The following is a 22,392-nucleotide window of genomic DNA, read 5'->3' as shown; positions in this document are numbered from 1 at the left end:
TATCTCTTAAGTACAGACAATCAAATTTCATAACTGGACTTTTAATGTTGATTAACCCGAAAGATCACAGATGCATTATTTGAAATATATTTTAAAGATTTGGCTAGAACCTGATAGCTACAACAAAGTCAACCAAGTAAAAGTATTAAAAATTTTAACAGCAGGGAGATTTAAAAGTAAATAATGTACAGAAAATGCCATAACAAGTAAATCCAGCCAGGTAAAATACAAGTAATAGAAAAAAACAGCTCTGGAAACACAGATAAAAATTAACAATACTTCAATATTGTTTAACAGATTATCTCCAGAGCCATTTTTTTTTGTTTTGTATTATGTCTTCATATTTAAATGTGCCTAAAAGTATAAGACAATGGATATTGCAAAGAAATCCTCAAAACTTTGATAACTTAGTAGCTTTAGTAGAACACTTATTAGTTAATAAGACAGTGTTTAAAATGAATAGCTTGTTTCTAAGTCTAAAACAACAATAAGAAATATGTGAGTAGCAAGCAATGTTTTAATTTCCTATAAATGTAAGCCTCATTTGTGTGCTACTATTACTGAAGAAAATATTACTAGAAATTTAAATGAATGCTTTAAATGAAGTTGTTCTATGGTATGTGATAAAACAACATCTAGGATAACTGAGTCAGCACTCTGGCATTATATAGCAACTGAGCTTATCAAGTTTCCTGTGTTTTATAAGTAAGGGAAGCTTCAGGTCTGGTAGGTTCTGGAAAAATGATTTCTCTTACTTAGGTCTTCTGGTGTTTAAACATATGATTAGAAATTGCCAAAAAATCAAAATAATATGCTTTCATTTTTACAGAAAAGATCATCACCTTACACATGTAGACATTCAGACATTTTTTTGGAAAACCGTTACATCCTGTGGCAATAACCCTGGTTTAACTCATTATACAATATAAGGAAAACAGTTTCCCATTTTACAGCAGAAGATGTGAGAGGAGGGAAAATACATAGTGTGACTGCATGATACACTTAACAGAGGTAGACCCTCAGCTTTATGTAGCCCTTCAATATAAGGATGTTGGAGGGCACAGGAAGTGACATCCATACAGAGATTCAGAGTCAGAGTCAAGAATAAGAGAAGGCATTGGCAGTGAAACTACAAAAGGAGTTAGAATTTGGTTGTGGTTAGATAGTAAAAAGGATTCTGTCTGCTATCAGAAGCATACCCCAATGACAGAGCAAAAGAAACCCAAATCTGTAGAAGATATCAGTATAGGAATAGAAGATGAACTGACAGAAACTCTGAAATAAAATTCCATTCAAGACAGAACATGTACAACAGGTATTAGCACACAAACTGAGAAAGTAAATATAAAAAGAAATGCACTTGAGTGAGAGCTCTCAGAACAAACTGAAAGTGAGAGGGTGGTGTTCACTTAAAGAGGAAACAACATAAGGAAGACAGCATTCAAGATGCCTGTGATGATAGCAAGGATGGTACTGCAAAAAGGTGATTTTGTTTTTGACTACCCATTGCTGGAGATGTTATAGAAGATGTTTTAGTAACAGTGACTATGGGAAGAGGCTTCACCTTCCATATCAAGACAAGTTACTGAAGAAAGTACCCCTACATTAGTGGATTACAGGTGAGCCACATAAATTTAAAATGGCAAAAGTTAGGATAATATTTAAGTAGGACATGAAGGAATATAATTTATGATGCAGGGGTAGATGGTGAGGAGAATATTCCCATTACTATTAACCTCTATTATGAGTTCAAAGATGCCCTCTTACACAGAATAAATAAAGAAAGGAAATATTTGATGTAAATTACTAGGATATTAGAGATGAAGCCTGCCTATAGACAATTATTAAGAGGTAACCCAAGAATGGACAAAACTAATACAAGAGTGTTAGTCTGATTTTTGCTGGTCTAGTATAATGAAAGAGATAGAAAACGTATGTACTTATTTTCTAAAATGACAAAATACTGTGGACCGACTTGGATATAAAAGTCCCTTGATCAAAAATATCTGTCACTGCATACTAATCACAATGGACTATGCTACCAAATTCTACAAGCAGTACCGTTATGCAAAGCTAATGCTAAGACTATTACCTGGAAACTGGTGCTGTTTTTTCTCCAGTGTGGGTATCCCTAAAGAGATCCTTGCTGACCATGTCACTCCCATTATGTCAAGGCCACTGCATTAGTTATACCGGTGTTTTATCTTCCCACAGCTGAAGAGATCAGTCTACCACCTGCAAGATGATGGATTTACAGAGATACTTAATAAAACACTATTATTCATGCTCTGGAAAATTAATTGATGCAGATGGTAAAAACCTGGAGCAGTTGTTATTGTACTTATTGTTTGTAATCATAGAAGTGCCACAACTTTTTCCTGGATTTATCCTGTTTGAATGTTTGCTCAGTATTTGAGAGTGCTGCTTCAAATTGTTAAGAAATGACACCAGCTGGAAGAGTGATAGAACACTATGTTAGTTTACAGCATAGACCATGGATGGCAGATGCACATATTAAGGGAGCCTAAGCAGAAAGCTCAAGAATGCAGCAATGGGCTAATAATAAGAATGCCTAAATTAGAAAATTTAACACAGGAAATCAGATAATATATATAGTTCCTTTATATTAAACACATTCCCAGCCAAGTAGCAGGGGCTGTTTGAGGTGATGAAAGAGAAAATAAACTGAACTATAAGGCTAAATAGCTAGGAAAGAAAACAATTGAGCACATCTGTCATATTAATGTATTAAAGTTATGAAAAAATGGCAAAAAGATCTGCGGAGAGCTTATAAGGTGAAGTTCATACAACAGAGACTACTATACGATCTCCCTCTGAAGCAAAGTTCAAAGAATCCTTGTCAAAAGAACAAAAATAGGAAGTGACTTTTATTCAGAAATAAAGAAATTTTCTCAGAAATGCGTGGCAGAACTAAACTAGCAGAATATAATATAGAAATAAAACCTGAAGTCATGTTTAGACTAAGCCCTTATAGAGTACTCAAGTCACAGAAACAGTAAAAGAAGTTAAAAAAAGACTCAAATTATGCATGATATAAGAGTCACAGAGTGACTGCCCAGCATACCTCTCAACTGTACAGTTTTTCGCAGAATGTCCAGATTTATGTCTCATATTTTTGGTCCAGATTTTCATAAAATTGTGGTTTTCTGGCAAATTAGTAGAAACTCATTAAAGAATAAAGTCAGAAAATAAAGACAGACATTTGAGTTTCACTTCATACCCTTCAGAAAAGTCATGGTAATGTAAAACCTGTTATTCTATCAGCTTTCTAAGTTTGTAAGAACAATATTTAAAAATTGCCCCTATTTTTGGGCTTTTGTCCCACTTTTACTTATGGCTTTGTCCGGATTTCTTTCTCTAAGAGGTTGAGAGCTATGCGGTCCAGTAATGCTAGTTCCTAAGTCTGAAGAGGTATCAGGTTCTGTAACAACTTTAGGAATCTGAATAGCATTTCAAAGTTTGATAACTATCCCATGCCCAGAATTAATGAGCTGATAGAAAACCTAGGAAAGGTGAGATAGTTTATAACACTGGACTTGATAAAGGAACACTGTTAAATAACATGTAATCTTCTGCCAGACAGAAAACAGCCTTTGTCACCCCTGACAGTCTACTTTTATTCACAGTGTTAATGTTTAGCCTGCACTGAGCCTCAGCTACCTTTTGGAGATTCATGGATAAAATAATGAAGCCCCTGCTGTTTACCTGGATAATGAGATCATTCATTTAGAGGCCCGGAGTCTCACTTGCCAGAAGTGCAAGTAATATTAGAATCTCTATGACAGGTAGCCTTGACTATGAACGCTTACAGAAGTAAACTGGGCATAGTGGAAAACAAGTACTTATGGCACCTTATAGGAAGATGGGATGTAACATACCAGCACAGTACCACCACAATGAAAAAGAATTGTGGTCACAAAAAAATGGCCAGTACCCTACACTAGGGCACAGATAAAGGCTCTCCTGGATTAGCTATGCACTGCTTAGTTTTATGAAAATTACATATTATATCTCCCAAGAGAAAAACTCCTGTCAATGTACATTGTAATTTGGAACATTTACAGACTATAAAGATGTCAGTAACACCTTATTTGACAGAAGAGATTATTCAATATAAGCATGTATTGGCAGAAGATGTAGTTCTGTGGTATCATAAGACATTCAAGGGAAAGAGCACCCTCTGTGTTATATCAGCAGAAAACTGAGCAGTTCAGAGATATTCTGCCATTGGAAACAGGCTTCTATACCATAAAGTACTCTTTGCTAGACAGGCACTTTAATTTCATAACAAATCATGCCCCTTTGAAGTGATTAAGTAGACAAACTGATGATAAAATGAATTTGCACCAGTAGTCAGTATTCTATCAGATCTTTCAATATATAGTTACCCACAGGCTTGGCTTAGCCAATCAGAATGCTCATGCATTGCTGAAGGCCTACAATCTATCATCATGAGTCCAAAACCCCTGGTTCTGTGCTGGGAGGGGCAGTTGTAGCATGTTGGATCTTAAAAAAATATAGTAATCATGTGTCTTTAAAATGTATGTTGAAGCGGATTGTTTGGGAGCATTATAACTGTAAGGTAGGACTCATTCTGTATTGCTAGTAGTAATGAGGTGCTTATTGGTCATTACTGCTATATAAAAAGAAAATAATTTACTTCAGCCAAATCATAAAGTTCATTCTTCATCTGGAAGTTCAGCAAGGGGGAGTTGGAGCTTGTCCAGATGACTCAAGAGGTGAGTGAAATGTGAGAGTCTATTTGGGACTAACTTATGTTTGGGGCCTGGTTGAGGCCTAAAGCCTGGGACTTGAAATAAATAAATATGTTGTTCTGAGACATTACAGTTTCTCATAAAAATAAACCATATACAGTCTTCGGTCTTGCTTTCACCCAAATAATCTATATTTTAATTTTTTAAGTGAATTGAAAAAAAATCTTGTGTTTCTACATGTCTCCTGCCCCAAGTGTTTGGTTAGGCATAATATACACACACACACATATATATTGCACTTCATATACATGCGTAGACAAACTCATGCACACATATGTGTGTATGTTCAAACTCAGCCTCTCTACAGGCTACGTACCCACAGAGTGGCGCACAGCAACAGTTATCCCACTCCACAAAGGTGGTGCCACAACGAACTCCGGGAACTATCACCCTATAAGCCTGACTATCCTGGTCTGCAAGGCTATGGAGCACATAATCGTGGAACTCATTAACAGAGACATTGGGAACCTCCAAACTTTGGACCCCACCCAGTTTGGCTTTGTTAAGGACAACTCATGCCTCCTAAACCTGGTGGACTTCTTTGAGACAGTTACCAAAGCATTAGATGAGGATAAGGAGGTCCACACAGCCTACCTAGACCTTGCAAAGGCTTTCAACACTATTCCCCATTCTGGTATTATAGACAAACTCACCAATGTGAGCATTAACCCCTACCTCATGAGATGAGTTGCAAATTGGCTCATGGACAGAACCCACATGGTGAGAGTTGCAGACTCTAGGTTCAACTCTAAACCAGTTACAAGTGGCGTCCCCCAGGGCTCAGTCCTAGGACCCCTTCTGTTTGGTATATACTTCTCAGAGGTACAGGCAAGCACAGGAGGACTTTGGCTGACAATGTTCACAGGCGACTGCAAACTAGGGGCCATAATTGATTCTCTGGCTGATACAGACACCCTCCAGAAGGGTCTCACTGAGACGGATACCTGGTGTCAAAATCACGGCCTCAAGCTAAATGCCAAAAAGTGCATAGTCATCCCCTTTGGAAAAAACAGAGTACCCACGAACTACCACATAGGTGGTAGTCCCCTAAATACAGAAAAAGTAATAAGGGATCTGGGGACCCAAGTAGATAGCAATCTCTCCTTTGATAATCATATTGCCAAGGTGGTTAGAAAATCCTTCTACATGGCCCACCTAATCTCAAAAGGGTTCACATCCAGAACAAAGGAGGTTATTGTGCCGCTCTACTCCTCACTTATTAGAACCATTATAGGATACAACGCCCCATTTGGGATGTACCTTACAAGACACCTGCAACAACTGGAAAGACCACAAAAGTACCTCACCAAGAGGATTACTGGCCTCAAACAGATGACCTATGCAGCCTGACTAAAGAAACTCCATTTGTACTTGGTTGCATACCGCTTACTCAGAGGTGATCTCTGCTTGACATACAAGGCCATGTCCAACCCAGAATTGATGGTATGCTCCACCTAAAAAAAAAAACAAATCCCTGAGAGCCACACGCTCTAGGGATATAAACCTTACCACAACGATAAATAGGATGTGCTGGAGGGATAAATTCCTGACCCAGAGACTCCTCATGCTTTGGAACAAGATTCCAATATACATCAGGCAGAGCCCCTCACTAGCACTCCAAGAGAAATCTTGACGGGTGGATGAGAAACAGAAAATTTACCCCGGGGATCATTGCAGTGGCTCTGCTGGACAGAGACGCAGGGAACTAATGGCTCTGCTGGTCAGAGGCACAGGGAACTAATCTAAGGGGGTGGCGAAAGCCAACTCACTCTGGCTGGGCTTATAAATGCCCTTGGGCAGATAGCCTAGTACTTACCTATGAACCTATGAACCTATGTACATATATATACATATATATATATATATATATATATATATATATATATATATATATATAAAACGTATATGCATTTTCCATATTTTTTTACAAAAATCTCCAAACTGCAGTGCTATATAGCATCATGTTCTAAGTCACTAGAAAGCTTACAACCTTTTTGCTATTACTATAAGTTCAGTGTATATGATAACAAATATGTCATTTGGTTGGACATATTTATTATACATTTTAGCAGAAAATACACATTTTCTGTAATTATGAAATATGCAACCAGTGTCAATATGTTACAGCTTGGAAATTACAATCATTGCACAGACTACCATTTCATAAACACATTTACTCTTTTACATAGCTCTCAAACTCTTGGTGGAAGAAATCTGGAAAAAGCCAGTCAAAATGGGGGGGACAAAGGACCAAAAACAGGGACATATTTTAGATATTTCTTTTATAACTTTGAGTTGGTAGAATAACAGAGTTTGTTTTAACATACATTTTCTGAAGGAGTTGAAGTCTGAAACTCAAATGTATGTCATCATTTAGTGACTTTAGTCCCCGGATCATCCCAGTGATTTGCCAGAAAACCACAAATTTTATGAGGAGCAGACCAAAAAAAAGAGCCAAAAATCTGGGCATTCTGCGAAAATCTGGGCAGCTGAGAGGTATGCAGTCTTTTACACTTTTTGTAACTCGTCTTTTCTGAGATGTATATTATTTAAAGTATGTTTTCAGAATGGAACAACTGACAAAAGACTCACAGGATGTAGCAGGCCTATTATCATCAAAACAGGAAACAAGGGCCTTTCATTAACAATTGCTGCTAAAGACTTAAATAGTTAAAAGACCCTTCTTTAAAAATAGTAGAGAACACAGCAGGGCAAAAAGTAACTACACAAATAACACAACATATGTTCTAGCCCTCAGATTGTTGATGTAAGTGACTTATACAACCTTTTCCATGTTAGAGAAGGAAACGTTCACATTGCATATATAGCTAGCAGTATAGTTCCTGTGTAAATGGTATTCTTCAGATCATTTCCAGGGGTTTGGCAGGACAGATTTCCAAAATATGTGCCACAGGACCATTTCATTGTAGGTACTGGGAAAAAGTCTCAAGTTTTTATCTGAGATTTTTTTTTATAATCTCAAAGAAAGACAATAGAGAATAGTACTGGGATTTTCAGAGCTGAAAATGCCCTTATAATAAATAACTTCTGCATGCTAGCTAAATAATCTGCTCCAACTAAAATCAGAAACCTTGGATGGCAATGCTGAATATAGATAATGCCTACCCAAACATTTAATTTTTCCTTTATCCTGTTTAAAGTAATATTTTAACTTTAAACAGTTTATTTTCTAATTCTCAACCCTATCATTTGGCCTAACAATTGCTCAGAGTCCTTACAAAATGCATAACCCCATTTTTTGCATAATTGTGAACAAATATAATCCATTCACTCCTAACCTGGATGTATACTTCATCACAGATAAATCTTTGGAATAGATGGTGCATCCTCTGACAAAAGAAAAGTAGCTCATCCATTTTCAGGGGATTAAATTAAACCTGGAAAAGTCATACATCTTGCCATTAAATCCAGTTTATGTGATCAGTTTTATATTCAACTACTAATGCATTTTCCAATGTTACCGTAAAGAAGATTTCTATATTTATGAACAAAATGGTAGATTTACCAACTGTGACAACAGGATAGTAACCTAGGGGCTTTGGATTCATATCCTTGTCTGTACTGATGGCACATAATATAAAACCAAGTGTGAGAAAGAGTAGTTTTTAAAGAATGTATGCAGTTTATGCTCTAGGATAATGTTGGTGTAGTCCACCAATTGCATAAGAATTCTTGTTATGGATACACCTTCATGGTATATGCATCAAACTTTCTTTCATAATTCAAATATTCCAAAGTTTCCTCTGTATGAAGGAAGACTATGCATTGCCTTGAAATAAGCAATCTGTTAAATCTTCATCAATAACAAATTCAGTTAAATACAAATAACACAGCAGTCATTTAGTACATTACCAGGCTGAGGCAAAATACTTGAACCCTGTGCAGAAAGGCATTGAGAATATCTGTTGGATAAGGCAAACAAAACTCTCAGTAGCCAAATTTAGCAGCTTGCTAACATTGACTTCTAAACTGCAAATGGTAAAAATCATGTTTTCAGAGCATAGCATCTTTTCATTGGGAGCTACCCAGGAAGGTTTTGTTTTCTTTGTTAGCCATTTTTCACTAGTACAAAAAAACTGATTCCTTACATGCACATTTTAAGATATGTAGGGTGATTACATCAGTTTTATGAAAGCAAGCAAATCAAGAAAATCTATTTCCTCAGAGACTTTAACAGAAAACAAACCATAAAATTAAACAAACAAACAAACAAACAAACATCAAAGTAGTGGTGGGGTAATGGGGTACCTGTTTCAGGTGCAAGCTGTCAAGTGACATAATTGGTATTACAGCTGAGTTGATATCTAGTTAGTGTGCAGTACCAGCAGTCATTTAAGCAGCCACAGCTAATATCATGACTGCTTAAATGAAGGCTACTGAGACTGTGTGCTTGTACCCATAGAAAGCATAAGTGCTTTGCTAAAATTTCTTTATTCTCAGGTTTAGAGGACTTTTTTTGCACCTCAAAACACTAAACCTAACCAAAATACAACATAAAAAGTCAGGTATTTTCTTCAATGGATTAGAAAGAAAAGGATACAAGGCCTAAACAATATGTCCTACATGGACCATCTCAAAGCTCTGTCACTATACTGAGTCTCCTACAACTGTTAAGCATACAAGGTGTCCCTTGACCCAGTACTTATGGATTTACTGCACAGCAGCAAGTCAAATGGCATCAAAAATATTGTGGCTCATTTTGGAGGGACAGGTATATCTTGCTGAAGATACCACTATTCTGGAACAGACTTCTCACCCACGTAAAACAAAGCTCATCTCTCTCCATATCCTAGAGCAACTTGGACCTATGGACAGGAAATAGAAAATTTACGCAAGGGCTGCCCCCATACAACTAATGAACAGAGGCAGCTCCTAAATGCTTTGTCCCATACATGGGTCCCCTTAAATTATCTATGGTATGATCCCAGTTATTCTCATTAGGATTACTATATAATTACTAACCATGGGATGGTGTCAGTCTTTTACTCATAGCCTTCACTCTGTTCTTCTGTATATGTGGGTTTGCAATATGTGTGTGTGTGTGTGTGTGTGTGTGTGTGTGTGTGTGTGTGTGTGTGTGTGTGTGTGTGTGTGTGTGTGTGTGTATGTGTGTGTGTGTGTATTGGTAAGCATGTGCAGTGGATACAGCCTTCTATAGAGAAATAATTAATTTATCAGTTAATTCACTTCCATATACCCCATTTAGTAATGAAAAAACTAAAAGTAAGATTTTTTAATTGGAAATGAGGCGGAACATATTTTTCCATGTTTTGCTATCGTCTTAAAATCTGATTTATAAAATAAATTAAATACATTTTTAAAATATAACATCTGCAGTTTTGTGACTATTGTTTTTCTTTTGCTGAAATGACATTCATTGTTTTTTTTTAATGTTGATTTGTTAAAATAAAGCAGTGCATACTTCTGAAATTCTGAAGTGTAAACTTTTTAAAAGTTCTTACATTTCTATAATTTTTGTGTAGGCGAGGAAAGGGAAGAAAAAACAGAACTCCCAAATACAGTGAATGTTCAAGTGACCCCTCCAACTGAGTCATCATCATCCCCACAAAATGATGATGAAGGAAAGAAGAGAAAAGAAAAAGAAGGCAATCAGGTATTACTTAGTGTCACGAGAATAACATGTTGTACATTAGTAAGTACTACAGCTTGAATATGGATGTGAACCTAACAGAACTACCAACTAAAATGCTATCAAATGTTTGATGCTTACTTTCTGTAACTAAATTGTTATTTGAATAGACAGAAAACATGAGGAAACGTGTTATTTTAAGTGGTGCGAATGGGAGTATATAACCCATCAGAGGCAATGTCAAAGGTAATTTAGAAATCAAGTATTACAGTAAATAACCATCAGTAAGATTATATATCTGGCTAACATGTATTACTTAATTATAAACCATTGTTTATTAACATCTGTGGACCATGAATATCCAGTTATGGAGTTCCATTTTCCATGGAGTCCTGGGGGATATCTCCAAAGAAAATAAAGTTATAAAAAATAAACAATATTTACAGATGCATAATGCACTGCAATAGAAATCAGATCTACTGACAAAATAATAGTTTTAATAGGCATGATATAAATGTAAGTATAAAGGTTGAACATAAGCTGTTCAGCAACAGGACAACAGTACAACTGAAAAAAACAAAACAGAGAACAACAAAACAAAAGAATACAGAAAAGGCACTCTCAGAATAGTGATTGCATTTTCCTTAATTTTACTGTATGTTTTCTTAATATCTGTGTGTTGTATTATTAGAAATTAACTTTAATGAACTTTATAACCAAGTGAATAACTTCATTTCTCAGCTACCAAATATACATCATAGACATTCCTTCTAAGTCTTAATCCCCCTTATTTGCAAGTTCTGTCCATTTCTACCACCTCTGCCCTTCCTTTCATAACCAAATTTCTTCATGTGTTCTGACAAGTTTAAGCATCCATGATATATGCTACTTATTCTTTTGTCACTTATTGCATTTCCTGTTCCCTCAAGCACCTCTGTCTCCTTTCTGTAAGCACCCTCCAGATTTAGCACATTAGTCTACATGTACTCCCAAATGGGAATCCACTGAATCACTCCCTTAATACATTCTCTGCATCTTCTTCTGTTGTGATAATCTCTCTCTCTCTCTCTCTATATATATATATATCTACCGTACATGTCAAACTTACCGGTCTATAATTGTCAGGCAAGTTCTAGCCTTTGGTAACAGCACTAATTTACTATCCTTCAAATGTTTAATTCCTGTAGCTTCTGCTTGCCTGCTGTGTGACTTTGAACACGTCACTTTACTGAGCATTGCTACTGTGTCACCCTTGAGAAAAGACTTTGTGCCCAGTGAGCATACCTGGTTAATAATTTTCTTTTTTTACACTATCCGTTCCTAAGGTTCAGTAGATAAGTTTGGTAGTGATACTTATTTCTTTATGTAGGTGTCATGAAAGAAGATGACATGGAACATGAACCTTATCATTCAGTAGTTTCCTCTGCTTTTTCAAACTCTTTCATCTTAACATTGTCCGACAATTATTTGAACAAGCACCCTTGTTATTAAAGCTTGTTTCAATGTGGATTTTCGTTTAATGTCTGTTGGAAATGCTCTTTTGATCAAAAGGTTACATTTCTTTGGGCAATAAACATGTTTTAATGAGTTAATAGGTGCCTATATAGAACATAATATACTGCCACCTTTTTATTACAAATCCTTCCTACTGTCATGTCATCCATCCCCCACTTTTCTCATGCAGAGAACCTCCACTTGCATTCCTCAATAAAAATTATGCAAAACAGTTACTAAACAACTTAGTATTGTATCTTGCTATTGCCCTAAATGTACTTCCTTAAAAAATGCATAATATACACACATCAATACAAAATCACCAGTTATGAGTACATCTCCTTCTATTTTACTATCATGCGTGTCTTTATTAATATGATGGCTATAACCTTCTCCTCCTATGTGGTCAGTACTTACTTTTATTGAGCATTAAGGCTTCTTATCCTTATTACAAACTCATTTATATGTTTAGCATATTAAAGTTAATTTCCTTTCCATTTTTATATATAATTCTTGAACTAAAGGGTAAAAAAATTCACACAGACAAACTGATTCAGTAAAACACTTCAAGAAAGACCCAGCTAAGCTAGAGTCTTTACTGTGTAATACTTTTAAACTTCTTGTAGTGTAGGCTCATGGGATATATGCAAATCACTCCTTAAGGACATATCAGTGCTTCAACTACATGGGTTCTGAATACCCATGACTTTTTACTTTTTAGTCATTTAAGTCTTTATTGGTGCATTCAGGCCAATAAAGCTAAACTCCATTGACTTTTGTAACCACTTTCTGAGGCTATCAGTACAGCACACATGGATTATCTTGCTATACTATGGAAACACAGAATGAAGACCACGCAGCTAAAGGTAAGCCATAACCTCTAGCCCTTTAAAGCCATAGCTAATGCTCCTTTATCACGATTTTAAAGGGGAAAATGGCTGTTTTGGTGAGCATGGTTTAGCATGGTGAGGAGGTGAGCAGTGACAATTTGAAGAATTCAAACAAGATGGACAAGACCACTGTAAAAATATCTTCCAGTAAACTTTCTTTATAAATGTACCTCTCAGATGCATGCTTTGTGCACTATAAAGGTGATCACATGCTTAAGGATAAACAGTCAAATACTGTGTTTTTGGTATTAAAAATTCCAGTGGTGAAACAAACTAAGAGTTCTCATACAGTACAAAATTCCTTGCATACAACACAAACAACAGAAAAAGAACAGCAAAGGAAAATGTTTGTCAAAAACAAATATTACTGACAAAGGAGGCTACAAGGTAAACAAAAGATATTATGGTGCAAAGATTCCATTTTACATGAAAATGACATAGTTTCAGACAATGAATTATCAGTCAAAATCACATTATTCAATCTCCTTCCAAAAATACAAAATGTAGTGGTTAGGACCATTATCAAACGGTATTTGTCAAGCATTATTGTATCTTTTCTTCACTGACAATGGCAACTTCAGTATTTGAATACAAAATTATGGTGTGTGTGGTGCATTTCACAGATATGGGAGGTATTAGAGGGGTTTCTATGCATGAAATATACCTTTTTCTGCATTTTTCTTTTCATCTATTCACTGACTGATTTCATTTGAACAGTTTTGTTAACTGTTGTTTATGGGATTATGGTTTGGTGGACTGCCATTTGATGAGCTGTACCAGAATCCTGAGAAGTTATTTATGAGTTGTCTAAAGCTCAGAGAAAAAGAAAAATACAAAATGAAATAGTACAAATGTATATAGATTCATAGGTGGTTACTAGTCTGTCAGCCAAGAGCCATTTAACAAAATATTGCTAACGTGTCAATACTCCAAGATATATTGTGGTTATGATAAAGGCTTGTACACATCAAGCATTCACAGGTTGCCTCTTTCCATTAGTGACACACATGGCAAACCAGGGGTAAATTTGTGATTTTTCCATCCACTGGTCCAAATTACATTCGAATAGAGTTAGGAATGAGCTCTGATTCACATGGTTGGAAAGCCTGTTCCAGAGAATGGCTTTTCAGACCTACTAGAATCGCTATTTAACCATAGCCTCCAGGCAGGCTTCATGTCAAATGAATGGAGAACTGCAACTGTTATCCCACTACACAAGGAGGGGGACCTTCCACAGAACAAGGGAACTACAGACCCACAAGTTTGGAAAGAATTAGCATGGATCTGACAAACTATGACATTGGAAACCTACAGACACTTGACCATACCCATACGTGAACAGCAAAGAAAATTACATGAGCACCACCTTATCGTTTTTGGGTTCTTCTCATCTGAGTATGGACTTGTTACCCTAATTACAGATACACATGTGACCTAATGTTTTAAAATTTATCTTTGACAGAGTGTGATTAATTCCTTGGGTGTGGACCTCTATAATACAATGTAATGATTAAAGGCACTGGTTAGTATTTTCTGGTTCTTAGAGCTGACTATGGCCTATTGTTTCATCCAGCTTCTCAAAGATGCACTATTTACATTGATAACTTACTTAAAAAAAACAAGTTCTGATGTTTGCATGTCAAACTTTTTCTAAATGGGTTAGCTCTGTATGCTAGCTGATCTCACTTATGTTCTGTATCCATTTGTTATCTGTAGGGTATATGACAAAGCCACCACAGTATCTTGTTTTCTCTTAGGATCATAGGATCCTAGCCTAGGATCATAGGATGTTACCTTACAAGCCTAACCAAGTTCAGCCCATGTTCCTAAGGGTGTCTGGTTTAAGCAGACACTAAAATTTGCACCTATTGCCCCTGTCCAAGAGGGACACAAGTGGAACCCCTGGGGTGAATTTCTGGTCACCCATCCAATCGTCCAAATTATGCTTAAATAGGCCAACGAGGGGCTTTGGTTAACATGAATAGGAAGCTTGTTCCAAAGATGGGGTAACCTCTGTGAGACAAATCTGTCTCTCCATCAAGTTCTGTTGATGTCATATACCAGGTTAAGGTCCTTTGAGCTAGTGACCCATGTTCCATTTGATTTGCAAATGTGCAGCATTTCCATTAAAGCTAGATTAGAGATTGCGCTATATGCAAGGCACAGGTCACCTCTGAGCAGTCTGTACAACACAGAGTAAAGTGACAATGTGTTCAGTCTGTTCACATAAGACAGATCTTGAAGACCCTGAATTTTCTTTGTAAGAAACCGCTTGAGGTGTAGGGCATATATTATATCTCTTCTCTGCATCCTAAATCATACCAGTGCTTATCTCCTCAGTGCCTTCTGTACTATAGCTAGAGTGCACAGTATTAGTGTCTTGTGTGCCCTATCACCCCTCAAACACTTTGTTTGCTATTTAACCTGACATTATACAGTACTATACCACTAAGTAGCCACATATTAATACTGACCTGCCCTCCCACATGCCTTCTGTGCTGTGTCAGTGTCACTGACACACTGTTCCATTGCTGTGTAACTTAACAACTGCTTGATCTGGCATAAGTGATTTATGCACTGATAACATTAGTGTGCACAGTGTGATCCTGTTGTACACCCTAAAATATCATACATCCCTCACAGTGAGTTGCTTTATGTTACCCACTTGTGAGCTATACCTGCTGTCCTGCATGTCCATCTCTGAAGCTTCTATATCTGTATCAATGTTCAGTGATTACTATATCATTAGTTTTATGCCACATAAATAAGTGGCATTTTCTTTACTCTTGTTTTTCTAGAATAATTCATAGATATACAGAATTCTATCTCAACACCAAGCTCAACCAGAACTTTCCCGAGCAGTGTAACCCTTCCTGTTAGTCCGTGGACTACCAGGCAGCCTATCCTCTAGGTGAAAAAGAGGCCATATAGTCTGCAGGGAAGTAAACACCTTTACATCTTCTTACCTCTCAACTCCTGACATCCTGTTTAGACCTAAGAAACAGGCCTTCCTGTGCAAATTATTTCTGCAGGGTCTGCATTCCCTGACAGTGTTAAGTAGCCCACATTTTTTTCCATTTAATTGGATTAGCATACCAGAGCTACATTTTTGCAATTTATCCTTCGGTATGTGAATCCTAAAAAAATATACTGGTGTCCTTCAAAATCCTTTTTGTTTTTTATTTTTTTATTTTTAATTTTATTTGTTATACTTGTTAACTAGGTAGGAAGACTGATCCCAGGACTATTTCCAGTAAATGACAATATTTGATATTGAACATTTCAGATAATTTACAATAACATAAATCTTTATACAGTGCAGCTGAACATGCATAAAATAATAAGAAACAAACTGAAACTTTTCTTTTGCATTCTTCTCTCAGTTCATGCCATGAAACAGTACAATGATCTCTGTGATAGATAGTTTCCTTGTGTCACATACCCATGAATGTATCAGATATTTGGCAAAAGAAGCATGGACATTTACCTTAATTTCCCATAGTGCATTTGTGTTGTGGGTCACTGGGAATTTTGAGTTTTTGCTATTTTATTATTTTCTGCATCATTTTACTGTGCATTATGTAATAGTTTGTGGTTGTCCTGGATTCCTTGCTTCCAGAATGATCTTTTGTAATATCACATGGTAAACTTGAGTCATGATTTCTTAAGATTTGTGTGAATTAAAATTTTGGGGACAGCATTTTCCACCCGTTTATTCCTTTGTTTGTTAGCTTTCAAAAGCATTCATGCATCCCCCCTTTTTTACCTTTGGTTGTTAAGGATAAGGATATAAAATAATTATGTGTGCCCATTGAATCAAGCAGTAATTGTGATACTAATTTCTGTAATGCAGATCTCTATTTATTGAAAGAATGACCTTGTGTTATATACCAGTCTCCATGTAAGGTTAGATCATGGTTAGCAAAATAAGATATTACATACCTGAGGAAGCTTCATCTATTATTGCAAGGAGCATAAGCTGAATTCTCAATGAAAGGATGAGTTTAAAGGAACTTGCAAATTCAGTAATAATATTTCCGTTCGGTATGTCCTTCAGCCTCTAATATTTTCAATGGGAAGTATTTTTTTAAATTAAAATCACTGCACCTTATGTGTTGGTTGAAATTCCTGAAGCAAATATAAAAAGCACCCCTTTCACTTAGAAATGTTAAACTGTGAAGCATACATGTATGTCTGTTGTATCAGACACAACTGAATGCTCATATTATACAATTAATTTTCTTGTTTATATTGCTTGAAAGCTATGCAAGATTCATTATAAGATTTTTAATTCAGGCATCACTTACTAATATTATAACCTGCTAACTAACCATATATGATTTCAGTAAAAACTGACAAATCCTACCCACCCATACCCCTTCTGGATGAAACAAATTTGACTTTATCACATTAAGGGTATTGCATTCACTCTCCAGGTGGCATGTAAAACCCTTCACATAGTGTGAGAAGTAAACGAGCAATAGTTATGCTCAACTTCCCTTGGCCTAATCTTACTAGCTCCTGGGAATGATGAAATACCAAGCAACTTAGAAGTGAATCATTACCCTAACTAAGTAACATAAGCCCCAGAGCTAAATTATGTACACCAGACCATCTTTAGTTTGCAAGAATTGTCAGTGACATACAAATCATATCTGCTGCTCTGCATTACATCATATTAGTATAACAGCACAATTAGCTCTTGTCATATATCTGAACCACATGAATAGCCTAGATATAGGGGTGAAAACTGGAAAAAAAAGCAGGTGTTAATATGTTTAGCTATACTGAATGAATCTACTTATAGTTTCTTGATAATGCCCCAAAGGATATTTTACAGCAAAACAGTGAAAGCCTGTAAGCTAGGAAAGATGACATTTCAGCTTCTATTTTGTGGATATTAGCATAATTGCACAATTACATTTATTTTATTTTTTTATTTGACATTTGTTGACCGGGAATGTCTGACTGAGCTAAAGCCCTTTTTCAGTGGAGCCCAGGGAAAAAAAGCTCCACAGAAAAATGCAAGTTTAGTAAATGCAAAAGTTTAAAATTCAGCATTACAGATAAACATTATGATACGTCTATTTACAGAGTTAACATTTGAGCAGTATTACACAGAGCAAAATACATACTAACAATGTATTATAATTTAAGTATAGGAAATGTATAAAAGTAAGAGTGGAGTTAATCTAGCTCTGCTCAGCATTACAGCATATTAGTATAACAACATAATTAGCTCTTGTCATATATCTGAACCACATAAAGTGCCTAGATATAGGGGTGAAAATTGATAAAAAAACAGGTGTTAATACGTTCACATTCGTCTATACTGCAGCCTGTGCTGTAGGGAATGATTTTATGATCACCTGCTGAAGAGTACAAACTCCAAATTTGCCTGGTATTCTAAAATGTAGTTGTAACATTAGTATTTCAGAAGTGTTAGCCAACAAATCAGTAATACCTATCCAGTGAAACCAGGATAGAAACACCAGTGTGCGCATTAATAAATTAGGAGTTGTTTTGTACCGATATCATACCTCTCAACTGTACAGATTTTCACAGAATGCCCAGATTTATGCCTCATATTTTTGGTCTGTTCCTCATAAAAATTGTGCTTTTTGTCAAATCACTAGGATGACCTAAGGATTAAAGTCAACAAATAATGATAATCATTTGAGTTTCAGACTTTATATCCTTCAGAAAATGCATGGTAATACAAATTCTGCTATTCTAGTGATTTTCTAAGTTTATAAAAGCAATACTTAATTTTTTTTTCCAATTTTTGGGCCTTTGTTCACCCATTTTATCAGGCTTTGTCCATATTTCTTTCAGTAAGAGGTTAAGAGGAATGCCAGATATACAGTTTTAAGCAGTTTGTTTTAAACTCTCTAGAATAAAGTGACTATAGAGCAGTGTTCTTATAGCAGCCTATAATGCACTGTTTTAAGTACACACAAATAAATAGTTTCCATTTATTTATAAGCCATGGCCTGAACATGATAACTGTTAACACATTTCCTGATTCAGCTCTGTTGCTAAAACAGCCATACTATATACATCAAAAACAAAATAAAATAAAACCACCTCAATACCTTACCAGCAGAAGAGAGGGAAAATAAGCAAACTCCCCAAGTGGTGTTGGAGATTTAATTCACGTAAAGCAAAAAGATAATGCTGAAGTAAGGCTCAGTATATTTCAGACAGACATAAGATTAACATTCTAAATCCAAGGAAATGCACTTTATGTTAATCCAACTCATGGCATTTACAGGAGCTCAATGTGTCATATATAAGAGATACCAACTAGGCTTTTCTCAACTTAATTTGACCAGTGCGTCACTGTGGGGCCCCCTCACCCTTATCCTGTGATACAAGTATATATGTATACATGCACACAAATCACAGCATACAGTGCACACCCTGTGGGGACCCCTCACCCTCATCCTGTGATATAAGTCTGTATGTATACATGCACACAAATGAAAGTATACAGTGTGTACCCTGTGGGGCCCCTCACACTCACCCTGTGATATAAGTATATATGTATAAATGCACACAAATGAAAGCTTACAGTGCGCACACTATACTTATTATTTTCAAAGATGTGGACTCTGTGGGGTTGTAAGACTCCCCAGTTGTCACCCTGTGCCAAGACCCTGACTCTATTTTGTTATAGAACATTGAGTCAGAATATACAGTGAGCACTTGCTGTGGAAGATATCCTAGAGATCTCCAAACCAGAGTTTGGTAAACTTATATATGTCACCCTGATGATTAGGTTGTCACAATTAGTGTTAGGCATCAAATGTGATGATGCAGTGAACAATGTGCTGCCCATCATTCACTGCCAAGAATTATGATAGATGGTTTCATGTACAGTGAGCATACTAATGCAATCATCCATAATTCAGTCAGAGCCATGTTATATTCCCCATGGTGTGTCATAAGTAGCTCAAGAAGGGCTAAATTAAGTCTCACATCCTTCAGTTTTTTACAAATTTTGTTACATTATAGTCATTTTGATGAATGGTGTTTTGAGAAAATAATCAGCAAGATAGCCGACCTAAATCTGACTATGAGAAATACACAGAAGCATGAATCAGGAACTGAAGGACAGAACTGCACTGACAACTGGAAATGCACTCACAAATAAATAATAGCCACAGAAACCTAATCATAACATGCTTTTCTTCTTAGGTTTTATAGCAAACTAGGAAATTTCACTGATTACCACAAGTCAGCCAGTCCTTTTATGGCACGTCTACAGATGGTCGAGGTGAAATTCCTAGAGTATCAATTGCCCAAAACAAAAGATGCCAAGGAATGTAACATTGGTCACTGTTTTCTATAGGAAATCATTGCCGGTATGATTTCTGTGTGCTGGCAATGATTCACTTCCTTTGGGAGATTTCTCCCTCCTTCAAGTTGATATGATCATGCAGTTGCTATACATAAATTTTACGGGGTATGGAGGGCTTGTACTCCCATATCGAGGGATGTAGGGGAGTCTTGTCTTCTTGCAAAAAATACTTGAAGTTTCATCTTTTTCACCCTTTTTTTTCAACATTATTTTTGGTGTCTCTGATGCTTGTGGTTTTGCAGTCCGATGATCTATGGTAGAACTGTTGTCCAACAGCACTAAGTGCTTTTGTATGAGAAGATTCTGGAGAAATATGGTCAAGCTCTACATCCCATGCCACTTAAAATGTTACTGAGCACTGCTATGCACAGTATGAAATCAGCATCATCAAAACCGCTCTTGCCACTACCTACCTTCTCCCATCTCTTTTGTATGGTGCACCCTTCCTAACCAACCTTCAGGCTACAGCTAAGAATAAGCTGGAGGCATGCTATAATAAGGTTGAAAAATTTGCCACCAGCAAACCGTTTCACAGCTACCACTGTATTGCCTTAATTAAGGCTTTGAATAGGCTTGAACTGCTTCTCACTTAGACTGCATGCAGCTTATCTCTACATACACCATTATTCACAAAGCTGATGACTGCCCTGCTTTTACTCCTATTCTCCAGTCCTATTGCCATAACAGACTACTTCAGTCTAATGAGTAACATCTTCTTAGCATATATAAACCACACAAATCCTCTGGCCAAAGTGTCTACTCATGTTGCATAGCTAAAAATAGAATTTTATCCCTCTGCAAATTAGATCTACTTCCAAACTCTCCAGCTTCAAACAAATACTAAAAGATTACCTAAATAAGATTTGGCTCTGCTCCTGCACTACCCTAGGCTGAACTAGTCTCTCCCTTCTTCCACCACTAGTATACTTTGACTATGTTCAGAGAGAAGGAATTAGTTAAATCTATTTCTTAGATAAAGGCAAATGTATCTTTACCTAGGCTATATTATTTAGTCATTTGTGTTTGAAAGAGTATACTCAGTATATTTAATATCATCTCTATGAATTGTAACTTGGGAATACCTTAACTATTCATAATGTTCTTTTACAACGTGTTATATCTATTCAAATATTTGCACTATGCATGTATAGGTCCACACTATATGAAATGAAATTGAATTTTTGCTTAGTTAAAATGCTGTTCTTCTATGTTAGGTTTTGTTATAACTTAATTTAACTGTAACCAATATTATGCCAATGTGGAGATTGTATCCCCTATGCCACTGCTGAAAATTGGATATTATCCCAACTGGACTTTCCTGGTATACTAATGTAAAAAAAAAAAAAAATCTCAGTATAATGTTATTAGGAGAAAGACTCAGTGAAGCCTTGGAACTATCACAGTACAGTAAGATATTATACAAGAATAACTTTAATCTGCCAGTGGGGGGCTACCACAAATGCAGAAGTTATTATGTTTTGTGGTTTTTATCAAAGAAATCTGAGCTTCATTATGACTAGACAAAGTGGTAGGGGGACTAATTTAACAGTAACATTTTACCTTACACTAATATGTAGTACTAGATACACATGCAATGAAGATTTAGGAAACATCAATTAGGAACTCACACCTGCAATTCCTCCAGTAATACCTAGGATAAGGCAGTTCTGATATATAGATATTTATATACTTCAACAAAAATTTTAAAAAAACTTTCAAACAACAGTATCAAAGCTTCAGATTAAACAAACTTTTTTGCATAACTGTGATACATGTTCATTGCTTAAGGCTTTGTAAGCAGTTCTACTGCATGAAAATGACATTGCATTAGAAGCTGTATCTTGGGCACTTCTTTTGCAAATCTGTAGATATTTTTAGGCTATAGCTTCACCAGGATATGGATTCCTTGCTATTTAGTTGTGATAAACCATCAGCAACATTAAGAAATCTGATATGAAAAAACACTGACAGATGGCCTTAGTAGGGGGAGGGGGGGCACAAAGTCCTGTTCATTCTGCTTATAGTTCAAGGCTGAAGACCTTTGCCAAAATCAACCTCTTGGATAAAAATCTTTTGCAGAACTAGAGCAAGTTTATCCTGATGGTAATCTTCCCCTCTACCCTTGATTAAATAGTCCCTTTTGGGTCTTCCTTCTAAAGTAAGAGTTAATGAGTTAGTGAACATCTCCAAAGGGCTTGCACTATGCAGCATTTTACTGTGACAGACCACAAGGGATGA

The 22,392-nt window shown here is 36.2% G+C and overlaps 1 protein-coding gene across 2 annotated transcripts in view; it reads left to right on the top strand.

Annotated features, from left to right (window-relative positions):
- Positions 1–22,392, top strand: part of LOC122807057 (sodium/potassium/calcium exchanger 1-like) — a 673,329-nt gene that overhangs the window by 497,664 nt on the left and 153,273 nt on the right. For both annotated transcript variants that reach the window (XM_044077982.1, XM_044077981.1), the window contains exon 6: positions 10,301–10,431. In XM_044077982.1, the coding sequence (XP_043933917.1) occupies positions 10,301–10,431 (131 nt within the window). The remainder of the gene's footprint in view (positions 1–10,300; positions 10,432–22,392) is intronic.

This window comes from Protopterus annectens, chromosome 7.part0, assembly GCF_019279795.1.
Source record: "Protopterus annectens isolate FY-2018-M chromosome 7.part0, PAN1.0, whole genome shotgun sequence".
NCBI lineage: Eukaryota > Metazoa > Chordata > Ceratodontiformes > Protopteridae > Protopterus > Protopterus annectens.
The sequence above is the reverse complement of the archived record's forward strand: the minus strand, read 5'-3'. Positions and strand labels throughout refer to the sequence as shown.